At 42.3% G+C, this 24,349-nt stretch overlaps 1 protein-coding gene across 2 annotated transcripts in view; it reads left to right on the top strand.

Annotated features, from left to right (window-relative positions):
• Nucleotides 1–24,349, top strand: part of LOC131942414 (cubilin) — a 37,961-nt gene that overhangs the window by 12,117 nt on the left and 1,495 nt on the right. Inside the window, exons 11-30 of one of the 2 annotated variants that reach the window (XM_059302289.1) lie at nt 191–316; nt 4,851–4,911; nt 5,249–5,367; nt 6,063–6,225; nt 6,680–6,723; nt 7,389–7,470; nt 9,357–9,472; nt 10,428–10,586; nt 11,196–11,286; nt 12,773–12,903; nt 13,933–14,079; nt 16,940–17,024; nt 17,472–17,578; nt 18,912–19,055; nt 19,182–19,257; nt 19,443–19,570; nt 19,691–19,852; nt 21,247–21,412; nt 22,726–22,827; nt 24,205–24,263. In XM_059302289.1, the coding sequence (XP_059158272.1) occupies nt 191–316; nt 4,851–4,911; nt 5,249–5,367; nt 6,063–6,225; nt 6,680–6,723; nt 7,389–7,470; nt 9,357–9,472; nt 10,428–10,586; nt 11,196–11,286; nt 12,773–12,903; nt 13,933–14,079; nt 16,940–17,024; nt 17,472–17,578; nt 18,912–19,055; nt 19,182–19,257; nt 19,443–19,570; nt 19,691–19,852; nt 21,247–21,412; nt 22,726–22,827; nt 24,205–24,263 (2,268 nt within the window). Of the gene's footprint in view, nt 1–190; nt 317–4,850; nt 4,912–5,248; nt 5,368–6,062; nt 6,226–6,679; nt 6,724–7,388; nt 7,471–9,356; nt 9,473–10,427; nt 10,587–11,195; nt 11,287–12,772; nt 12,904–13,932; nt 14,080–16,939; nt 17,025–17,471; nt 17,579–18,911; nt 19,056–19,181; nt 19,258–19,442; nt 19,571–19,690; nt 19,853–21,246; nt 21,413–22,725; nt 22,828–24,168; nt 24,264–24,349 lie in introns of both variants that reach the window. The other variant, XM_059302288.1, reaches the window with a different exon arrangement.

The following is a 24,349-nucleotide window of genomic DNA, read 5'->3' as shown; positions in this document are numbered from 1 at the left end:
TTTTTAAGTTCTCTGCAGTAGAGACGTTTATAATTTTGATTCGTGAAACATTAATTTCTGTAATTTTTTCAGGATAACATTGTATTTTTAAAGGGTGCTTAGAAGAAACTACTGACAAAAGAAATTTATCCATGTCCAGAATGATGATAGAAGCCTTTAGTCAAACTTGTTGTTGTCCATTATGTTTCAGAGAAGATTTTGTTGGAGGCTAAACACATGCTCACACCTGGACGGCAGGTGTTTATTCAGGTGTCACCGGCCTGGTTTCAGGACACGGCATTGACCTGGTTCATGACAGTACAGGCCGTCAATACAAGTAAGTGATGACCTCTATACACACCTAGGTGACCTGACTGGACACGGCATTGACCTCATCACAGTACAGGCCGTCAATACAAGTAAGTGATGACCTCTATACACACCTAGGTGACCTGACTGGACACGGCATTGACCTCATCACAGTACAGGCCGTCAATACAAGTAAGTGATGACCTCTATACCGTGCGGCGTCAATTCGGCCAATGACGAAACGGCCCCGTCAAAACGACCCCGACAAAACGACCCCGTCAAAACGACCCCGTCAAATCGGCCCCGTCAAAAGGGCCAGCGACATATGGACCCCGTCATATAGGCTCCCGACAAATAGGCTCCCGTCATTTAGGCTACCGACAAATAGGCTCCCGTTATATAGGCTCCCGACAAAAGGGCTCCAGTCAATAAGGCTCCTGACAAATAGGCTCCCGTCATTTTGGCTCCCGACATATAGTCTCCCGTCATTTAGTTTTTTCCACAAAACGGCCCCCGTCATTACGACTCCCGACAAATAGGCTCCCGCCATTTAGTTTCTCCACAAAACGGCCCCCGTCATTACGACTCCCGACAAATAGGCTAGCGTCATTTTGGCTCCCGACAAAAAGGCTCCTGTCAATTTGGCTCCAGACAAAAGGACCACTGACACAGTGGTGTAGCTACCGTAAAGCTAGCGTAAGCAAGGCATGGGGGCCCAAGGCACATAGTGGCCCTTTTCCCTCATAAAAAATTAAAACTTTTACAATGGAATTTTAATATTTGTTACATATAAATAATTTTACAAAAGAAAAAGGTTAAAAGTTCCAAAAAGCCCCCCCCCCCCCCCCACCGTTTCGGCAGTGGGATTCAGTGTTTGTGGGTCAAACAGAGCCCAATCGTTATAATAACACTACAGGCTATATCACTTTGTCGTGCAAGACATTGAGAGAATCAGCCTATAAATAAACTTTTTAGCAGTAGTAGGCAAGCATAATAATATAGTATAAATACAAAATCAGGACATATAAAATACAAAATGTTGCCTTCAGAATATTTATATATTAAAAAATATCCATCGTAAGTAGAAGTTGATCTCTTCGTTTAACTCCTCTGTAGCCTAACGCAGAGGCGTAGCGAAGGCGAGGCGGGGGGTGCGGACCGCAACGGGTGACACCATTTAGGGGGGGGGGTGACACCAAAGGCAAAAAATTGTAAAATTTATAGAATGAAATGCCCTTTTCCAGATCCATTAGTTAAAGTTAAATAGTCTTCTAAGTACAAATCGAAAATTATATCAAGAGGGGGGGGGGGGGGGTGTGACACCACGACGTAAACGTAAACTATAAAGAAAACAATGCTACATCCAACTGTATTATAAACAGACTGTAGATAAACATCGTTACTATTAAGTCAGCAGTGATTAAAGCTTAAACACGTACGTGTACCAGTATGTGGCATATATATAAATTTTAGGCCTATGTAGGCCGACACGCATACTCACACACACACACACACACACACACACACATATATATATATATATATATATATATATATATATATATATATATATATATATATATATATATATATACTTTGTTTCCTGGGAGGGGGGTGACAATACGAAGTGCCGCACCGGGTGAGACCCGACCTAGCGACGCCACTGGCCTAACGGCTGACGAAGGGGCCCACTGATAATTTTTGCATAGGGGCCCAAAAATCCTAGCTACGCCACTGCACTGACAATACCGTTTCTGTAGAGACTAAGTCTCCCGGCAAAGCGGTCTCGTTGAATATGACATCTGCCAGTGGGACCCCTTCATCAATATTCTTTAGAGCTAGCTTATCCAACAATCTTATGTAATACAACGTATGCATCTCTTGTTCAGCTGGCCTTATTTTTATATTAGTTTATCTATTATAAAATATAGTATGTTTTAATTTAAGGGTCATCTATCTATGACATCCATAATTGAGTCGGTTATAGGCTGTTCCAACTCATTGTGTGGGGAGAAGGGTCCACGCTGTACCTTCCTAACTGCAATATGCTTGTACAGGGGCGTAGCGAGGGGGGGGGGGTGCGGACCGCACCGGGTGACACCATTTAGAGGGGTGACACCAAGGCAAAAAATAGCAAAATATATGGAGAAAAAGTTGAGGGGGTGGGGGTGCAAATCGAAAGTTTGGGGGGGGGGGGGGGTGCAAATCGAAAACTTGAAAGTTTGTCCCCGGGAAGGGTCGCAACGCCTCTGGGGGGGGGTGACACCATTAAGTGCCGCACCGGGTGACACCCAACCTCGCTACGCCACTGTGCTTGTAGGTTATCAAAACAAAATGCTGTTATCATGTTAACATCATGTATATCATACATTTACACTTCTGTGCTCGCTTTTAAGCAACAGATCTTTTCTGTTGTAAATTAAACATTATCAAAACTTTAGAATTGGTGGAATTTAGCTGTTAAGGGCTCGATTTGTTTGTGAATTAATGTTGATTCATGAAAAAATAATTTCATTCGGGCATTAAAAAGAGGTTATGGTGGTATTGGAGGTAGGACACAATGGTTACTTTTATGCCAATAGTGGTCATATCATTCATTTTTCTGGAGCCAATATGTCGGGAGTCATTTTGTCAAAAGCCAATATGTCGAGAGCCCAATTACCGGGAGCCAATATGTCGGGAGCCCATTTGTCGGTAGCCAAAATGTCGTGAGCCCATTTGCCGGAAGCCCATTTGTCTTGAGCCCTTATGTCGGGAGCCAATATGTCGGGAGCCGCTTTGTCGGGAGCCAATATGTCCTGAGCCTATTTGTCAGGGGTTAATATGTCGGGAGTCCATTTGTCGGGAGCCTAAATATCGGGAGCCCATTTGTCGGGAGCCTATATGTCGCAAGTCAATATGACGGGAGCCCATTTGACGGGAGCCAATAAGTCGGGGCCCTTTTGACGGGGCTATTTTGACGGGGTCGGTTTGTCGGGAGTCGATTTGACGGGGTCGTATTAACGGGGCCGTTTTGACGGGGCCGATTTGTCCCGGGCCGTTTTGACAGGGCACCCCTCTATACACACCTAGGTGACCTGACTGGACACGGCATTGACCTCATCACAGTACAGGCCGTCAATACAAGTAAGTGATGACCTCTATACACACCTAGGTGACCTGACTGGACACGGCATTGACCTCATCACAGTACAGGCCGTCAATACAAGTAAGTGATGACCTCTATACACACCTAGGTGACCTGACTGGACACGGCATTGACCTCATCACAGTACAGGCTGTCAATACTAGTCAGTTATGAGAAAATCAACTTTGAACTTGATTTTTTATTTTAAACTAAATTACTAATATTTCCAAGTGTTTTTAAACTCTGTATTATTTATATAACTAAATTAAACTCTGGCTTTAATTAAATTGATTACAAAAGTTTGGAAATTTGAAGGATTCTCAATATAAATAAGCCTTATGGGTTAGCTTGCAGATTAAACCTTCATCTTTTTATATGTGTATGAAATATAAATGTGTGCTGTAAGAATAGCATTTTTTTAATTACACTTACAACCTCATCATAAGGTCATAAGATTACATAATAAGGTCACACCAAGCTCACACATCATGTGTTGAGGGAAAGTTGACCTAAATGGTGTGTGACATGTGTGTTGAGGGATAGTTGACCTAAATGGTGTGTGACATGTGTGTTGAGGGAAAGTTGACCTAAATGGTGTGTGACATGTGTGTTGAGGTAAAGTTGACCTAAATGGTGTGTGACACATGTGTTGAGGGAAAGTTGACCTAAATGGTGTGTGACATGTGTGTTGAGGTAAAGTTGACCTAAATGGTGTGTGACATATGTGTTGAGGTATAGTTGACCTAAATGGTGTGTGACATGTGTGTTGAGGTATAGTTGACCTAAATGGTGTGTGACACATGTGTTGAGGGAAAGTTGACCTAAATGGTGTGTGACACATGTGTTGAGGGAAAGTTGACCTAAATGGTGTGTGACATGTGTGTTGAGGTAAAGTTGACCTAAATGGTGTGTGACATGTGTGTTGAGGTATAGTTGACCTAAATGGTGTGTGACACATGTGTTGAGGGAAAGTTGACCTAAATGGTGTGTGACATGTGTGTTGAGGTATAGTTGACCTAAATGGTGTGTGACACATGTGTTGAGGGAAAGTTGACCTAAATGGTGTGTGACATGTGTGTTGAGGGAAAGTTGACCTAAATGGTGTGTGACATGTGTTGAGGGAAAGTTGACCTAAATGGTGTGTGACACATGTGTTGAGGGAAAGTTGACCTAAATGGTGTGTGACACATGTGTTGAGGGAAAGTTGACCTAAATGGTGTGTGACATGTGTGTTGAGGGAAAGTTGACCTAAATGGTGTGTGACACATGTGTTGAGGGAAAGTTGACCTAAATGGTGTGTGACATGTGTGTTGAGGGAAAGTTGACCTAAATGGTGTGTGACACATGTGTTGAGGGAAAGTTGACCTAAATGGTGTGTGACATGTGTTGAGGTGTGTGACACATCAGAAGCCTCACATTGAAAACTTTGTTTCAGATTTTGTCCCTGCCTTAGCAGGCAACAGCTCGTTAGTCTGGCTCAGTGGCAACTTAATGAGGTGAGCTTTTGTCTTCCAAGATTATAGCTAGTTTTGGCAGAGATAGAAATTATCTAGTTTCGTATATATTACAGCTTAAGTTTTGCTATATTACAGCTAGAGTGTTAGCTATAATTTAGCTACTGCTAGCTCTAGTTTAGCTATGGCTGAAACCAAGTAGTCTGACATTGAACCAAGTAGTCTGACCTTGAACCAAGTAGCCTGACAGCCTTGAACCAAGTAGTCTGACCTTGAACCAAGTTGTCTGACCTTGAACCAAGTAGTCTGACCTTGAACCAAGTTGTCTGACCTTGAACCAAGTAGTCTGACCTTGAACTGATCACATGTTTTATCACAGGGAGCAGGTGAGAATCCAGTCCTTCGCTGATCTACAGCTCCAGGTGTTCTCTCTGACAGGTGTTTCAGCGACGCAAGTAAAACCCATGACAGTTTCTGAATACCTGGCAGTGTATCAAGGTAGTTTTAGTGTTGTCATACCTAGCTCTGTATCAAGGTAGTTTTAGTGTTGTCATACCTAGCTCTGTATCAAGGTAGTTTTAGTGTTGTCATACCTAGCTCTGTATCAAGGTAGTATTGAGTTATTTCCCCCCCCCCAGGATTGTCATGATACCAGTTATTTCCCCTGATTGTCATTATACCAGTTATTTCCCCTGATTGTAATTTGTTGGGTTCCTCAATGTCTAGGGGTATATATATATATATAGCAACAGACAAACACAACGTATACAACAATAGATACCACTCACACTCTATAATAATAGTAATAAGAGATTTTATATATATACAGTAATAAAATAATAAAAGATCAAAGGGGTCTACAACATAAATAACAATACTCAACAACACGTTCCACAGCCACACTACAACTAACTGCTTCACACACTAGCACACGCTCTGACACCCGTCACTTGGCACACTTCACGTGAACACTTCTCTCTCCATGTAAACACACTCAACCAAGGGCTACAACTATACACAAAAAGGATGGTACCTTTACAACACACACACACAATCAATGGACATGTAAGGGACGTAACAGTCATCGTACTAGTTATTCCCCCTGATTGTCATGATACCAGTTATTCCCCCAGATTGTCATGATACCAGTTATTCCCCCTGATTGTCATGATATAAGTTATTCCCCTTTGCAGGTCCTGACTCGAGTTATTTTGAACTAACCAGTGACTGTAATGGTGATATCTTGATGAGTGATAAAGTTCAAAGTTTAAGGTCACTGATAGAAAAAATAGCTGGAACCACAGCTCAAGAACAGGATGGCATTTTGACCACGGAGTATTTGACCATTACCTTCAGGTACCTGACATTTACCAGTCGTTGACATTTACCTGCCAGTAGCTGACATTTACCTGCCAGTAGCTGACATTTACCTGCCAGTAGCTGACATTTACCAGTAGTTGACATTTACCTGTAGTTGACATTTACCTTTAGGTGCTTACAGTTACCATTCTGGTGCTGAAAAAAAAAATTTGTTGAATTTTTTTATTTAGTTCACAATGTACAACCCACTTTTTATGCATAAAAAATGTTTCAAACACTACAGATACATTTTGTCACAAGACATTTTCAGCTTTAGAGATAACTTTATTAGCTTTTAGTTCAACCTTAGGTTGCTCATCAAATCTCTAAAACATTTTAGCCAAATCTAAAAAATTACTTTTACTTCTCTGTGCATGTAAAATTTTATGTTATAAAGTTTTTTTAAAGTTGTTTCTTGAGTAAATAGTTGTGTATAAAAAAAATGTTTCAGAAAAAAATCTGAGGATGGTATCTGGCTCTACATCACGGAGGCTGGTAAGTTTGTTCTGTGCCAGATGTATGGCTGTAGTTATCACAGTAGGCTCAAATTTGTTTGACTTTAGATAAAATCTGCTTGCTCTAAATCTCACACTTTTGATGTAAATCTTGGAATGTTGATGTAAATCTTGGCATGTTGATGTAAATTTTGGCATGTTGATGTAAATCTTGTAATGTTGATGTAAATCTTGGCATGTTGATGTAAATTTTGGCATGTTGATGTAAATCTTGTCATGTTGATGTAAATCTTGGCTTGTTGGTGTAAATCTTGGCTTGTTGTAAATCTTGACTTGTTTATGTAAATCTTGACTTGTTGGTGTAATTCTTGGCTTGTTGTAAATCTTGGCATGTTGATGTAAATCTTGACTTGATGTAAATCTTGGCTTGTTGTAAATCTTGGCATGTTGATGTAAATCTTGGCTTGTTGTAAATCTTGGCATGTTGATGTAAATCTTGACTTGTTGTAAATCTTGGCTTGTAAATCTTGGCATGTTGATGTAAATCTTGTCATGTTGGTGTAAATCTTGGCTTGTTGGTGTAAATCTTGGCTTGTTGGTGTAAATCTTGGCATGTTGGTGTAAATCTTGGCATGTTGATGTAAATCTTGACTTGTTGTAAATCTTGGCATGTCAGCTCTCTATTACCTGGCATGTTTTTATCAGATTCTCCATGGCAACCAAAAACCAAATTTCCTGGTGAAGATATTGCATTCAACAGCAGATTTATGAGCAATGTCAAAACAAAGTAAGTAGCCACTAGCTACCATGGTCAGCACAAAGTAGCCACTAGCTACCATGGTCAACACAAAGTAGCCACTAGCTACCATGGTCAACACAAAGTAGCCATTAGCTAACATGGTCAGCACAAAGTAGCCACTAGCTACCATGGTCAACACAAAGTAGCCACTAGCTACCATGGTCAACACAAAGTAGCCACTAGCTAACATGGTCAGCACAATGTAGCCACTAGCTAACATGGTCAACACAATGTAGCCACTAGCTACCATGGTCAACACAAAGTAGCCACTAGCTAACATGGTCAACACAAAGTAGCCACTAGCTACCACCATGGCCAACACAAAGTAGCCACTAGCTAACATGGTCAACACAAAGTAGCCACTAGCTAACATGGTCAGCACAATGTAGCCACTAGCTAACATGGTCAACACAATGTAGCCACTAGCTACCATGGTCAACACAAAGTAGCCACTAGCTAACATGGTCAACACAAAGTAGCCACTAGCTACCATGGTCAACACAAAGTAGCCACTAGCTAACATGGTCAACACAATGTAGCCATTAGCTAACATGGTCAGCACAAAGTAGCCACTAGCTAACATGGTCAACACAAAGTAGCCACTAGCCAACATGGTCAACACAAAGTAGCCACTAGCCAACATGGTCAACACAAAGTAGCCACTAGCTAACATGGTCAACACAATGTAGCCACTAGCTACCATGGTCAACACAAAGTAGCCACTAGCTAACATGGTCAACACAATGTAGCCACTAGCCAACATGGTCAACACAAAGTAGCCACTAGCTAACATGGTCAACACAAAGTAGCCACTAGCTAACATGGTCAACACAAAGTAGCCACTAGCTACCATGGTCAACACAAAGTAGCCACTAGCTAACATGGTCAACACAATGTAGCCATTAGCTAACATGGTCAGCACAAAGTAGCCACTAGCTAACATGGTCAACACAAAGTAGCCACTAGCCAACATGGTCAACACAAAGTAGCCACTAGCCAACATGGTCAACACAAAGTAGCCACTAGCTAACATGGTCAACACAATGTAGCCACTAGCTACCATGGTCAACACAAAGTAGCCACTAGCTAACATGGTCAACACAATGTAGCCACTAGCCAACATGGTCAACACAAAGTAGCCACTAGCTAACATGGTCAACACAAAGTAGCCACTAGCTACCATGGTCAACACAAAGTAGCCACTAGCTACCATGGTCAACACAAAGTAGCCACTAGCTAACATGGTCAGCACAATGTAGCCACTAGCTAACATGGTCAACACAATGTAGCCACTAGCTACCATGGTCAACACAAAGTAGCCACTAGCTAACATGGTCAACACAAAGTAGCCACTAGCTACCATGGTCAACACAAAGTAGCCACTAGCTAACATGGTCAACACAATGTAGCCATTAGCTAACATGGTCAGCACAAAGTAGCCACTAGCTAACATAGTCAACACAAAGTAGCCACTAGCCAACATGGTCAACACAAAGTAGCCACTAGCTACCATGGTCAACACAAAGTAGCCACTAGCTAACATGGTCAACACAAAGTAGCCACTAGCTACCATGGTCAACACAAAGTAGCCACTAGCTAACATGGTCAACACAATGTAGCCACTAGCCAACATGGTCAACACAAAGTAGCCACTAGCTAACATGGTCAACACAAAGTAGCCACTAGCTAACATGGTCAACACAAAGTAGCCACTAGCTACCATGGTCAACACAAAGTAGCCACTAGCTAACATGATCCCTTTACATAAGGTGATGTTGTACATTAACTCAAAATTAGGTCATTAATGTCTTCACATGAATTAGGTTATGAATGTCTTGTCATGAAAGTTAAGTTTTCCCAACAAAATGTTTCAGGAACCTGTACTGTAGCTGGGAGGTCAAGGTCACCAAAGAGATCGTCCAGATCACTGCTGACAGCAACTTTGCACCCTTCCAACTTGGTCGGCATAACTCATTTCTTGTGGAACAAGGTCAGAAGGTCAAACATGGCGCTGTCATTCTCTCCCACAAACATGGCGCTGTCATTCTCTCCCACAAACATGGCGCTGTCATTCTCTCACACAAACATGCCGCTGTCATTCTCTCCCACAAACATGTCGCTGTCATTCACTCACACAAACATGTCACTGTCATTCTCTCACACAAACATGTCGCTGTCATTCTCTCTCACTCGGGGAGTGTGTGGCACAGATTCAGATAAGCTACTCTCTAGGATGTGATCAGTACAGTGGCTGCGCTCACAGAACTAAATATTTTTAGCGCAATTTCCATTCTGGAGAATTGCGTTTATCAACCCGTCATTTCTGGATGTATGAATGAATGGATGTGTGTTCGCAGCTTTAAGTCGTATCTCCTCCTCAACGAAGCAATATCGAGGACTAGTTCCAAAAGCAATTATGTTAAGCAAGTTACGAGGATGATTGTGGGCTAAAAAAATTCCGGGTTTCTTTCATGGATTTCCCGGAAAAGCCAAAAAACCTAAAAAAAATGCAGTTTTTGGCCCATATCTCGGCAACCAGACCACTTAGCGACTTGAAACATGTACCAATCGATTCCTGCTTGAATTTAGAACAATATTGCCGAAGAAAGTTTTCAAAAATATCCTTTCGTTCGGTCACAAAAAATTTTTTGAATTAATTAAAATTTGGACCGAATTAGTGGGCATGCTTATCCAACCACACCACACGCGTTATCACGTTCAATAGCTGCGTCATCACGTTCAATGGCTGCGTCATCACGTTCAGTAGCTAGGCGCGCAATGGTTTTTAGTCATGTAACTCTATTGTAAATAAAACATGTATTTTAACCAATGGTTTTACTAACCCTGCTCTTGATTTAGGCTACGACAGAGCTATTTTTAGATGACATAAGGAAATTGCGCTAAAATTGTCACTAGACTTTTTAATTACCTTGTTTTGTTTCCAGTTGTGAACTCAGCCTCAGCCGTCCTGGCCAGATTTGATCAGTTTGACAAGCCGAGCCAAAAGATTGTTTACTCCCAGCTGCCAGTTGTCATCCACGTTGTTGTAGTCCAGGATGTGGAGCCTCGGTTTGAGTTCAGATGTTACCAGGACTATCTCTCTAGTAAACACACATTCATTCTCTCAAGTCAGTCATTCATTCAGTCATTCATTTAGTTGTTCATTCAGTTGTTCATTCATTCAGTCCTTCATTCATTCAGTCATTCATTCAGTTGTTCATTCATTCAGTCATTCATTCAGTCTTTCATTCATTCAGTCATTCATTCAGTTGTTCATTCAGTCAATCATTTAGTTGTTCATTCATTCAGTCCTTAATTCATTAAGTCAGTCCACAGTGCCCTGTGTCAACAAATTATGCTGACACCCATTCATTCAGTCAGTGCCCTGTGTCAACAAATTATGCTGACACCCATTCATTCAGTCAGTCCACAGTGCCCTGTGTCAACAAATTATGCTGACACCCATTCCTTCATCCATTCAGTCAGTATTCAGTGCCCTGTGTCAACAAATTATGCTGACACCCATTCATTCAGTCAGTCCACAGTGCCCTGTGTCAACAAATTATGCTGACACCCATTCATCATTCATGTTCAACTGTAGTCACCAGGATATTTTCCTGTCATGTCATCTATGTAATGATCTGTGACATTTGTGTAATGTCATGAATCATGTGGAGCATTTCATTTGATTTTGTCTCCATTTCCAAATACAGATATCAAGCAGTGTCTTGATTTTGGCACTTTTTCAACCAACACATCTAAAGTAGTTGTATCAACCCCCAACTACCCCAGCTTTTATTTGAGGTGAGTCCCCCACACACCACACACACCCACACACCCACACACACACCACACACACATCTAAAGTAGTTGTATCAACCCCCAACTACCCCAGTTTTTACTTGAGGTGAGTCAACCCCACACACCCTCGCTCCACACACACACCTACATACCACACACAACCACATTTACATGTAAAGTTGTCCCAGACCTCTACTTGCTGACCCATGCCTCTACTTGTTGACCTGTAACTCTCTACTTGCTGACCTGTAACTCTCTACTTGCTGACCTGTAACTCTCTACTTGCTGACCTGTAACTCTACTTGTTGACCTGTAACTCTACTTGCTGACCTGTAACTCTACTTGCTGACCTGTAACTCTACTTGCTGACCTGTAACTCTACTTGCTGACCTGTAACTCTACTTGCTGACCTGTAACTCTACTTGCTGACCTGTAACTCTACTTGCTGACCTGTAACTCTACTTGCTGACCTGTGCCTCTACTTGCTGACCCATGTCTCTACTTGCTGACCTGTAACTCTACTTGTTGACCTGTAACTCTACTTGCTGACCTGTAACTCTACTTGCTGACCCATGTCTCTACTTGCTGACCCATGTCTCTACTTGCTGACCTGTAACTCTACTTGTTGACCTGTAACTCTACTTGCTGACCTGTAACTCTACTTGTTGACCTGTAACTCTACTTGCTGACCTGTAACTCTACTTGCTGACCTGTGCCTCTACTTGCTGACCCATGTCTCTACTTGCTGACCCATGTCTCTACTTGCTGACCCATGTCTCTACTTGCTGACCTGTAACTCTACTTGTTGACCTGTAATTCTACTTGCTGACCTGTAACTCTACTTGCTGACCCATGTCTCTACTTGCTGACCCATGTCTCTACTTGCTGACCTGTAACTCTACTTGTTGACCTGTAACTCTACTTGCTGACCTGTAACTCTACTTGCTGACCCATCTCTCTACTTGCTGACCTGTAACTCTACTTGTTGACCTGTAACTCTACTTGCTGACCTGTGCCTCTACTTGCTGACCCATGTCTCTACTTGCTGACCCATGTCTCTACTTGCTGACCTGTAACTCTACTTGCTGACCTGTGCCTCTACTTGCTGACCCATGTCTCTACTTGCTGACCTGTAACTCTACTTGCTGACCTGTAACTCTACTTGCTGACCTGTAACTCTACTTGTTGACCTGTAACTCTACTTGCTGACCTGTAACTCTACTTGCTGACCCATGTCTCTACTTGCTGACCCATGTCTCTACTTGCTGACCTGTAACTCTACTTGCTGACCCATGTCTCTACTTGCTGACCCATGTCTCTACTTGCTGACCCATGTCTCTACTTGCTGACCCATGCCTCTACTTGCTGACCTGTAACTCTACTTGCTGACCTGTAACTCTACTTGCTGACCTGTAACTCTACTTGCTGACCCATGCCTCTACTTGCTGACCCATGTCTCTACTTGCTGACGCGTGCCACTATGTTTCAGTGACTGCCACTGTTCCTGGACTATACGTCGTGATGTCACCCAGTACACAGCAACTGTCATTGAGTTTCCTGAGATCACATACAACATGTGTGGGCAGGGTGTCAACACAGGACCTCTCACCATCTCCACAAGTACGTACAGAACAACCACCACGTACAGGCTTTATGTGTAGTTTCCTGACTGTCATATATGTGTTGTCTATCACTTATATCAAAAGTATATCACCAGTTCAGTGTATCACCAGTCCAACATCACCAGTTCAGTGTATCACCACTCTAACATATCACCTGTCTAACATATCCCCAGTGCAGTGTATCACCACTCTAACATATCACCAGTTCAGTGTATCACCACTCTAACATATCACCAGTTCAGTGTATCACCACTCTAACGTATCACCAGTTCAGTGTATCACCACTCTAACATATCACCAGTTCAGTGTATCACCACTCTAACATATCACCAGTTCAGTGTATCACCACTCTAACATATCACCAGTTCAGTGTATCACCACTCTAACATATCACCAGTTCAGTGTATCACCACTCTAACATATCACCAGTTCAGTGTATCACCACTCTAACATATCACCAGTTCAGTGTATCACCACTCTAACATATCACCAGTTCAGTGTATCACCACTCTAACATATCACCAGTTCAGTGTATCACCACTCTAACGTATCACCAGTTCAGTGTATCACCACTCTAACATATCACCAGTTCAGTGTATCACCACTCTAACATATCACCAGTTCAGTGTATCACCACTCTAACATATCACCAGTTCAGTGTATCACCACTCTAACATATCACCAGTTCAGTGTATCACCACTCTAACATATCACCAGTTCAGTGTATCACCACTCTAACATATCACCAGTTCAGTGTATCACCACTCTAACATATCACCAGTTCAGTGTATCACCACTCTAACATATCACCAGTTCAGTGTATCACCACTCTAACATATCACCAGTTCAGTGTATCACCACTCTAACATATCACCAGTTCAGTGTATCACCACTCTAACATATCACCAGTTCAGTGTATCACCACTCTAACATATCACCAGTTCAGTGTATCACCACTCTAACATATCACCAGTTCAGTGTATCACCACTCTAACATGTGAGCTGAGGTCAGCCTTTGTCCCCTCAGGTAACTCAGGTAAAGACTTCACCAGCGCTGCTGAGATTTGTCAGACTGGCAGCTTCACCCAAACTTTCACAGACAAATTTGTCCGGGTGGACTTTACAGCAGAGCATCAAGTCAAGCCAGGCTTTCAGTTCTACTTCAGTCACCAAGGTCAGATGACTTACATGCTTGTTTCATTTTTCACCATAATTTTTGTGTTAGCACATTTTGTGATGTGTTCTGTAGACCTAACCCACATCTCCCCACCATGTTTTGTGTACCAGTTTGTGATGTGTTCTGTAGACCTAACCCACATCTCCCCACCATGTTTTGTGTACCAGTTTGTGATGTGTTCTGTAGACCTAACCCACATCTCCCATGTTTTGTGTACCAGTTTGTGATGTGTTCTGTAGACCTAACCCACATCTCCCCACCATGTTTTGTGTACCAGTTTGTGATGTGTTCTGTAGACCTAACCCACATCTCCCCACCATGTTTTGTGTACCAGTTTGTGATGTGTTCTGTAGACCTAACCCACATCTCCCATGTTTTGTGTACCAGTTTGTGATGTGTTCTGTAGACCTAACCCACATCTCCCCACCATGTTTTGTGTACCAGTTTGTGATGTGTTCTGTAGACCTAACCCACATCTCCCCACCATGTTTTGTGTACCAGTTTGTGATGTGTTCTGTAGACCCACATCTCCCATGTTTTGTGTACCAGTTTGTGATGTGTTCTGTAGACCTAACCCACATCTCCCCACCATGTTTTGTGTACCAGTTTGTGATGTGTTCTGTAGACCTAACCCACATCTCCCATGTTTTGTGTACCAGTTTGTGATGTGTTCTGTAGACCTAACCCACATCTCCCCACCATGTTTTGTGTACCAGTTTGTGATGTGTTCTGTAGACCTAACACACATCTCCCATGTTTTGTGTACCAGTTTGTGATGTGTTCTGTAGACCTAACACACATCTCCCCACCATGTTTTGTGTACCAGTTTGTGATGTGTTCTGTAGACCTAACCCACATCTCCCCACCATGTTTTGTGTACCAGTTTGTGATGTGTTCTGTAGACCTAACCCACATCTCCCCACCATGTTTTGTGTACCAGTTTGTGATGTGTTCTGTAGACCTAACCCACATCTCCCATGTTTTGTGTACCAGTTTGTGATGTGTTCTGTAGACCTAACCCACATCTCCCCACCATGTTTTGTGTACCAGTTTGTGATGTGTTCTGTAGACCTAACCCACATCTCCCCACCATGTTTTGTGTACCAGTTTGTGATGTGTTCTGTAGACCTAACCCACATCTCCCCACCATGTTTTGTGTACCAGTTTGTGATGTGTTCTGTAGACCTAACCCACATCTCCCATGTTTTGTGTACCAGTTTGTGATGTGTTCTGTAGACCTAACCCACATCGCCCCACCATGTTTTGTGTACCAGTTTGTGATGTGTTCTGTAGACCTAACCCACATCGCCCCACCATGTTTTGTGTACCAGTTTGTGATGTGTTCTGTAGACCTAACACACATCTCCCCACCATGTTTTGTACCAGTTTGTGATGTGTTCTGTAGACCTAACCCACATCTCCCCACCATGTTTTGTGTACCAGTTTGTGATGTGTTCTGTAGACCTAACCCACATCTCCCCACCATGTTTGTGTACCAGTTTGTGATGTGTTCTGTAGACCTAACCCACATCTCCCATGTTTTGTGTACCAGTTTGTGATGTGTTCTGTAGACCTAACCCACATCTCCCCACCATGTTTTGTGTACCAGTTTGTGATGTGTTCTGTAGAACTAACCCACATCTTCCCACCTTGGTTTGTGTACCATTTTTTGATGTGTTCTGTAGACCTAACCCACATCTCCCCACCATGTTTTGTGTACCAGTTTGTGATGTGTTCTGTAGACCTAACCCACATCTCCCCACCATGTTTTGTGTACCAGTTTGTGATGTGTTCTGTAGACCTAACCCACATCTCCCATGTTTTGTGTACCAGTTTGTGATGTGTTCTGTAGACCTAACCCACATCTCCCCACCATGTTTTGTGTACCAGTTTGTGATGTGTTCTGTAGACCTAACCCACATCTCCCCACCATGTTTTGTGTACCAGTTTGTGATGTGTTCTGTAGACCTAACCCACATCTCCCCACCATGTTTTGTGTACCAGTTTGTGATGTGTTCTGTAGACCTAACCCACATCTCCCCACCATGTTTTGTGTACCAGTTTGTGATGTGTTCTGTAGACCTAACCCACATCTCCCCACCATGTTTTGTGTACCAGTTTGTGATGTGTTCTGTAGACCTAACCCACATCTCCCCACCATGTTTTGTGTACCAGTTTGTGATGTGTTCTGTAGACCTAACCCACATCTCCCCACCATGTTTTGTGTACCAGTTTGTGATGTGTTCTGTAGACCTAACCCACATCTCCCCACCATGTTTTGTGTACCAGTTTGTGATGTGTTCTGTAGACCTAACCCACATCTCCCCACCATGTTTTGTGTACCAGTTTGTGATGTGTTCTGTAGACCTAACCCACATCTCCCCACCATGTTTTGTGTACCAGTTTGTGATGTGTTCTGTAGACCTAACCCACATCTCCCCACCATGTTTTGTGTACCAGTTTGTGATGTGTTCTGTACACCTAACCCACATCTCCCCACCATGTTTTGTGTACCAGTTTGTGATGTGTTCTGTAGACCTAACCCACATCTCCCCACCATGTTTTGTGTACCAGTTTGTGATGTGTTCTGTAGACCTAACCCACATCTCCCCACCATGTTTTGTGTACCAGATTGTGATGTGTTCTGTAGACCTAACCCACATCTCCCCATCATGTTTTGTGTACCAGTTTGTGATGTGTTCTGTAGACCTAACCCACATCTCCCCACCATGTTTTGTGTACCAGTTTGTGATGTGTTCTGTAGACCTAACCCACATCTCCCCATCATGTTTTGTGTACCAGTTTGTGATGTGTTCTGTAGACCTAACCCACATCTCCCCACCATGTTTTGTACCAGTGACAGCATACACCTGTGGCAGCAAGATCGTCTTACAAGAAGGGCAAAACTACACCATGGTCTTTCCTGCCTCAGGCCTCACTTCGTGAGTTGATGTGTGGGGAAGTGTGATGTGTGGGGAGTGTGTGGTGTGGGGGAGAGTGTGATGTGGGGTAGAGGGTCTTGGTGGATTGTGTAATGTGTCAGTAAATTGTGGATGAGAATCAAGAATAGAGTCAGCTTGGAGTAAATGTCTGCCTTGTATCACCCCATCCCTTGACCACAGACAAATGTCTGCCTTGTATCACCCCATCCCTTGACCACAGACAAATGTCTGCCTTGTATCACCCCATCCCTTGACCACAGACAAATGTCTGCCTTGTATCACCTCATCCCTTGACCACAGACAAATGTCTGCCTTGTATCACCTCATCCCTTGACCACAGACAAATGTCTGCCTTGTATCACCCCATCCCTTGACCACAGACAAATGTCTGCCTTGTATCACCCCATCCCTTGACCACAGACAAATGTCTGCCTTGTATCACCACAGACCAGACTGCCACTTCTACCTGTACCCAGCATCCTACGACTCCCACATTAGATTGGCCATAGAGGACGTCGTCTACCCATTCAACTTTGTGGAGGTCAATGCCTCAGGTTAGTCACCTCTACACTCACAGATAGATAGAATATCTCTGTGTGCTTACACTAACAGATAGATAGAATATATGTGTGTGCTTACACTAATAGATAGATAGAATATCTGGGTGGGCTTACACTAACAGATAGAATATCTGTGTGTGCTTACACTAACAGATAGATAGAATATCTGTGTGTGATTACACTGACAGATAGATAAAATATCTGTGTGTGCTTACACTAACAGATAGATAGAATATCTGTGTGTGCTTACACTAACAGATAGATAGAATATCTGGGTGTGCTTACACTAACAGAAAGATAGAATATCTGTGTGTGCTTACACTAACAGATAGAATATCTGCGTGTGCTTACACTAACAGATAGATAGAATATCTGTGTGTGATTACACTGACAGATAGATAGAATATCTGGGTGTGCTTACACTAACAGATAGATAGAATATCTGGGTGTGCTTGCACTAACAGATAGATAGAATATCTGGGTGTGCTTGCACTAACAGATAGATAGAATATCTGGGTGTGCTTGCACTAACAGATAGATAGAATATCTGGGTGTGCTTACACTAACAGATAGATAGAATATCTGTGTGTGCTTACACTAACAGATAGATAGAATATCTGTGTGTGCTTACACTAACAGATAGAATATCTGCGTGTGCTTACACTAACAGATAGAATATCTGCGTGTGCTTACACTAACAGATAGATAGAATATCTGGGTGTGCTTACACTAACAGATAGATAGAATATCTGTGTGTGCTTACACTAACAGATAGAATATCTGCGTGTGCTTACACTAACAGATAGATAGAATATCTGTGTGTGCTTACACTAACAGATAGAATATCTGCGTGTGCTTACACTAACAGATAGATAGAATATCTGGGTGTGCTTACACTAACAGATAGATAGAATATCTGTGTGTGCTTACACTAACAGATAGATAGAATATCTGTGTGTGCTTACACTAACAGATAGAATATCTGCGTGTGCTTACACTAACAGATAGAATATCTGCGTGTGCTTACACTAACAGATAGATAGAATATCTGTGTGTGCTTACACTAACAGATAGATAGAATATCTGCGTGTGCTTACACTAACAGATAGAATATATGTGTGTGCTTACACTAACAGATAGAATATATGTGTGTGCTTACACTAACAGATAGAATATATGTGTGTGCTTACACTAACAGATAGAATATATGTGTGTGCTTACACTAACAGATAGAATATATGTGTGTGCTTACACTAACAGATAGATAAAACATCTGTGTGCTTTTGTGTAGATCTCCATGCTTTAATTTGTCCCTTATATTTTTCAGGCAAGATTGAAAAGTTTGTGTCCAGTGACTTCACTGACCAACAGCCTTTTCCTGTGATCTACAAGCAGACAGCCGTCCAAGTTCACCTTCACCTTGAGCACCTGTTGGCCCACAACTACGCCCTCAATGCCACCATGGCCAGAAGTAAAAAAAAAAATTGTGCTGAAGTTCTGAAAATTGTAGATTTTTTTTTTGTACCATTGTAATGTTTGATTGAACTTGTCAGATTTTGTGGTACCCCATGATTGAACTTGTCAAACCTTGTTTCAGTTTGTGGATTAGACCTGGATGTCTACTCCTACGCTGCAACCCTCACCTCCCCTCAGTATCCTGATCTTTATCCGCTGTAAGTTGTTTCTCTTGTTGACATCCATACACAACCCAAAGAGATTTTGAAACACCCAAAAACATCAGTGGTTGTTTGTTTCTGACTAAGATTTACATGATTTTTTTCTTTCCAATTTTATGGGAAGTAACTGATGTACCACCCTGTAGAATCAGTTATGGGAAGTAACTCTCTTTTCCCCCCAGCAATAAAGTCTGCAAGTGGCACATGAGGGCGGCTAGTGGCACCATTTTCTTGGACTTCATCGAGTTTTCTCTGGAACCTACACTCAACTTTGTACAGTGTTCTAAGGATTATCTAGAGATCTATGACGGTAGGTGCTTTCTCTAGTAGCTCCTTCTGGGGGGGGGGGGGGGGGGTCATTTGGGGGGGTATCATTCTGTGGGGAGGTTCTTCTGTTTCCTGTTATTGAATGCTACTGTTGATGTCTCAGGGCCATTGGCCAGCCAGACCCTAATCGGCCGCTACTGTGGGGACATCAGTTACCTACAGGTGGAAAGTCAAACCTCGGAAATGACGCTGATTTTTGTGTCTGATGGGACAGTCAACAAACCTGGGTTCAGGCTCCTGTACAGGGCCATGACAGCAACCACAGGTAAACCATGACAGCATCTACAGGTAAACCATGACAGCATCTACAGGTAAACCATGACAGCATCTACAGGCAAACCATGACAGCATCTACAGGTAAACCATGACAGCATCTACAGGTAAACCATGACAGCATCTACAGGCAAACCATGACAGCATCTACAGGTAAACCATGACAGCATCTACAGGTAAACCATGACAGCATCTACAGGTAAACCATGACAGCATCTACAGGCAAACCATGACAGCATCTACAGGTAAACCATGACAGCATCTACAGGTAAACCATGACAGCATCTACAGGTAAACCATGACAGCAACCACAGGTAAACCATGACAGCATCTACAGGTAAACCATGACAGCAACCACAGGTAAACCATGACAGCATCTACAGGTAAACCATGACAGTAACTACAGGTAAACCATGACAGCAACCACAGGTAAACCACGACAGCATCTACAGGTAAACCATGACAGCATCTACAGGTAAACCATGACAGCAACCACAGGTAAACCATGACAGCATCTACAGGTAAACCATGACAGTAACTACAGGTAAACCATGACAGCAACCACAGGTAAACCATGACAGCATCTACAGGTAAACCCTGACAGCAACCACAGGTAAACCATGACAGCAACCACAGGTAAACCATGACAGCAACCACAGGTAAACCATGACAGCATCTACAGGTAAACCATGACAGTAACTACAGGTAAACCATGACAGCAACCACAGGTAAACCATGACAGCATCTACAGGTAAACCCTGACAGCAACCACAGGTAAACCATGACAGCAACCACAGGTAAACCATGACAGCAACCACAGGTAAACCATGACAGCATCTACAGGTAAACCATGACAGCATCTACAGGTAAACCATGACAGCAACCACATGTAAACCATGACAGCATCTACAGGTAAACCATGACAGCATCTACAGGTAAACCATGACAGCAACCACAGGTAAACCCTGACATTGGAGGCAAAATATGCTGGCTTAGTTGGCTGTGGTCTCGATCAAGTTATATTTTAAATCTTTTTTTTACCCTTATGAGTTCTTTAGACCAATGAAATTAGTTCAGTTAGACGCACTACATACTTTTCTATATGTTCTGCTCAATATTCTCAGCTATTGAGACCAAAAAATGTAGAGAAGTCAAGGTTACATCAAACAGTAAAACTAAATGAGTGGCTTTAAATCAACCACAAAATGAATGATTACAAGTATGTGTCCGAGAAATAACCATGGAACATTGGTCAAAAATGGAAACTCAGCATTCTCATTTTTGGTGGCCATCATTACCATGACGATGGTAAAAATAGTAGGTCAAGCGACATCCTAATATAAATGACTAGCCACTATTATTAGAATAAGTTTTATTTTTGTACAGAGAGCCCGGTATCTGAAAGTTCAGGGTCATACATCGTGGGAATCGTGATTGGCTGCATCGTGTTTGTCCTGGTTCTCATTGCTGTTATGGTGATACTCATCCGCAGAAGGCGCTGGAAGAACAGGACCTGCAGGCAGGGAACTGCTGCTGTAACTGTTGTCAACAGGTAACTCAAGGCACCTCAACTTAAGTTACCTCCCCTTTGTGAGGTTAACATAAGTTACCTCCCATTGTGAGGTTAACTTAAGTTACCTCCCCTTTGTGAGGTTAACTTAAGTTACCTCCCCTTTGTGAGGTTAACTTAAGTTACTTTCTATTGTGAGGTTAACTTAAGTTACTTCCCCTTTGTGAGGTTAACATAAGTTAACATAAGTTACCTCCCCTTTGTGAGGTTAACTTAAGTTACCTCCAATTGTGAGGTTAACTTAAGTTACCTCCAATTGTGAGGTTAACTTAAGTTACCTCCAATTGTGAGGTTAACTTAAGTTACCTCCAATTGTGAGGTTAACTTAAGTTACCTCCAATTGTGAGAGGTTAACTTAAGTTACCTCCAATTGTGAGGTTAACTTATGTTACCTCCAATTGTGAGAGGTTAACTTAAGTTACCTCCAATTGTGAGGTTAACTTAAGTTACCTCCAATTGTGAGGTTAACTTAAGTTACCTCCAATTGTGAGGTTAACTTAAGTTACCTCCAATTGTGAGGTTAACTTAAGTTACCTCCAATTGTGAGGTTAACTTAAGTTACCTCCAATTGTGAGGTTAACTTAAGTTACCTCCAATTGTGAGGTTAACTTAAGTTACCTCCCCTTTGTGAGGTTAACTTAAGTTACCTCCAATTGTGAGGTTAACTTAAGTTACCTCCCCTTTGTGAGGTTAACTTAAGTTACCTCCAATTGTGAGGTTAACTTAAGTTACCTCCAATTGTGAGGTTAACTTAAGTTACCTCCAATTGTGAGGTTAACTTAAGTTACCTCCAATTGTGAGAGGTTAACTTAAGTTACCTCCAATTGTGAGGTTAACTTATGTTACCTCCAATTGTGAGAGGTTAACTTAAGTTACCTCCAATTGTGAGGTTAACTTAAGTTACCTCCAATTGTGAGGTTAACTTAAGTTACCTCCAATTGTGAGGTTAACTTAAGTTACCTCCAATTGTGAGGTTAACTTAAGTTACCTCCCCTTTGTGAGGTTAACTTAAGTTACCTCCAATTGTGAGGTTAACTTAAGTTACCTCCCCTTTGTGAGGTTAACTTAAGTTACCTCCCATTGTGAGGTTAACATAAGTTACCTCCAATTGTGAGGTTAACATAAGTTAACATAAGTTAACATAAGTTACCTCCCATTGTGAGTTGAAGTTTTCTCTCACCAATGGGCTGAATATTTTGATTTGATGAGTTGGAGGTTAGATTTATAATTGTCTAAACTTTGTCATGTGCTAAAAATATTGTTAGTGTAATCTGAGGTCATGTGACTACTTCCAGCCGAGAGTCTGCTGTGTTTATACTGAGCCCAGTCCCCCTAGCCCCACCCCCCTACTCCATGGATGCCAGCCCACCCCCCTACAGCCAGGCTAATGTTGACAGGTGAGTGGTGTAGGATCTGTTACACAGGTAGACCTCATTACACAGGTAGACTCATTACACAGACACCATTACACAGGTAGACTCATTACACAGGTAGACTCATTACACAGGTATACCCCATTACACAGGTAGACCCCATTATACAGGTAGACCCCATTATACAGGTAGACCCCATTACACAGGTATACCCCATTACACAGATAGACTTCATTACAAAGGTAGACCTCATTACACAGGTAGACACCATTACAAAGGTAGACACCATTACAAAGGTAGACCTCATTACACAGGTAGACCTCATTACACAGACCCCACTACACAGGTAGACCCCATTACACAGGTAGACCCCACTACACAGGTAGACCCCATTACACAGGTAGACCCCACTACACAGGTAGACCTCATTACACAGACACCATTACACAGATAGGCCTCATTACACAGGTAAACCTCATTACATAGGTAGACCCCATTACACAGGTAGACCTCATTACACAGGTAGACCCCACTACACAGGTAGACCCCATTACACAGGTAGACCCATTACACAGGTAGACCCATTACACAGACACCATTACACAGGTAGACCCCCATTACACAGACACCATTACACAGGTAGACCCCCATTACACAGGTAGACCCCCATTACACAGACACCATTACACAGGTAGACCTCATTACACAGGTAGACCTCATTACACAGGTAGCTCTCATTACATAGGTAGACCCCCACTACACAGGTAGACCCCCATTACACAGGTAGACCCCATTACACAGGTAGACCCCCATTACACAGACACCATTACACAGGTAGACCTCATTACACAGGTAGACCTCATTACACAGGTAGCTCTCATTACATAGGTAGACCCCCACTACACAGGTAGACCCCATTACAGAAGTAGACCCCCATTACAGAAGTAGACCCCACTACACATTACACAGGTATGATGACACTGTAAGAAGACATGATGATTTCAGGTATGATGACAATGTAAGAAGACATGATGATTTCAGGTATGATGACAATGTAAGAAGACATGATGATTTCAGGTATGATGACAATGTAAGAAGACATGATGATTTCAGGTATGATGACAATGTAAGAAGACATGATGATTTCAGGTATGACGACAATGTAAGAAGACATGATTTCAGGTATGATGACAATGTAAGAAGACATGATTTCAGGTATGATGACAATGTAAGAAGACATGATGACAATGTAAGAAGACATGATGATTTCAGGTATGATGACAATGTAAGAAGACATAATGACAATGTAAGAAGACATGATGATTTCAGGTATGATGACAATGTAAGAAGACATGATGATTTCAGGTATGATGACAATGTAAGAAGACATGATGATTTCAGATATGATGAATATGAGGAGCTGGACGACCCCCCACCATACAGTGAGGATCTACAACCAGGTTAGGCCACCAGTTTCTACATCAGTTGCTTCCCTTGATCATGTGGTTGTCCTGCTGTCATCTATTCTACTATTCCACTATGTCAA

This window comes from Physella acuta, unplaced genomic scaffold, assembly GCF_028476545.2.
Source record: "Physella acuta isolate Inbredline_101_S28 unplaced genomic scaffold, ASM2847654v3 ptg000405l, whole genome shotgun sequence".
NCBI classification, from domain to species: Eukaryota; Metazoa; Mollusca; class Gastropoda; family Physidae; genus Physella; species Physella acuta.
Note: the sequence above shows the minus strand (reverse complement) of the source record. Positions and strands in the feature narration are given on the sequence as shown.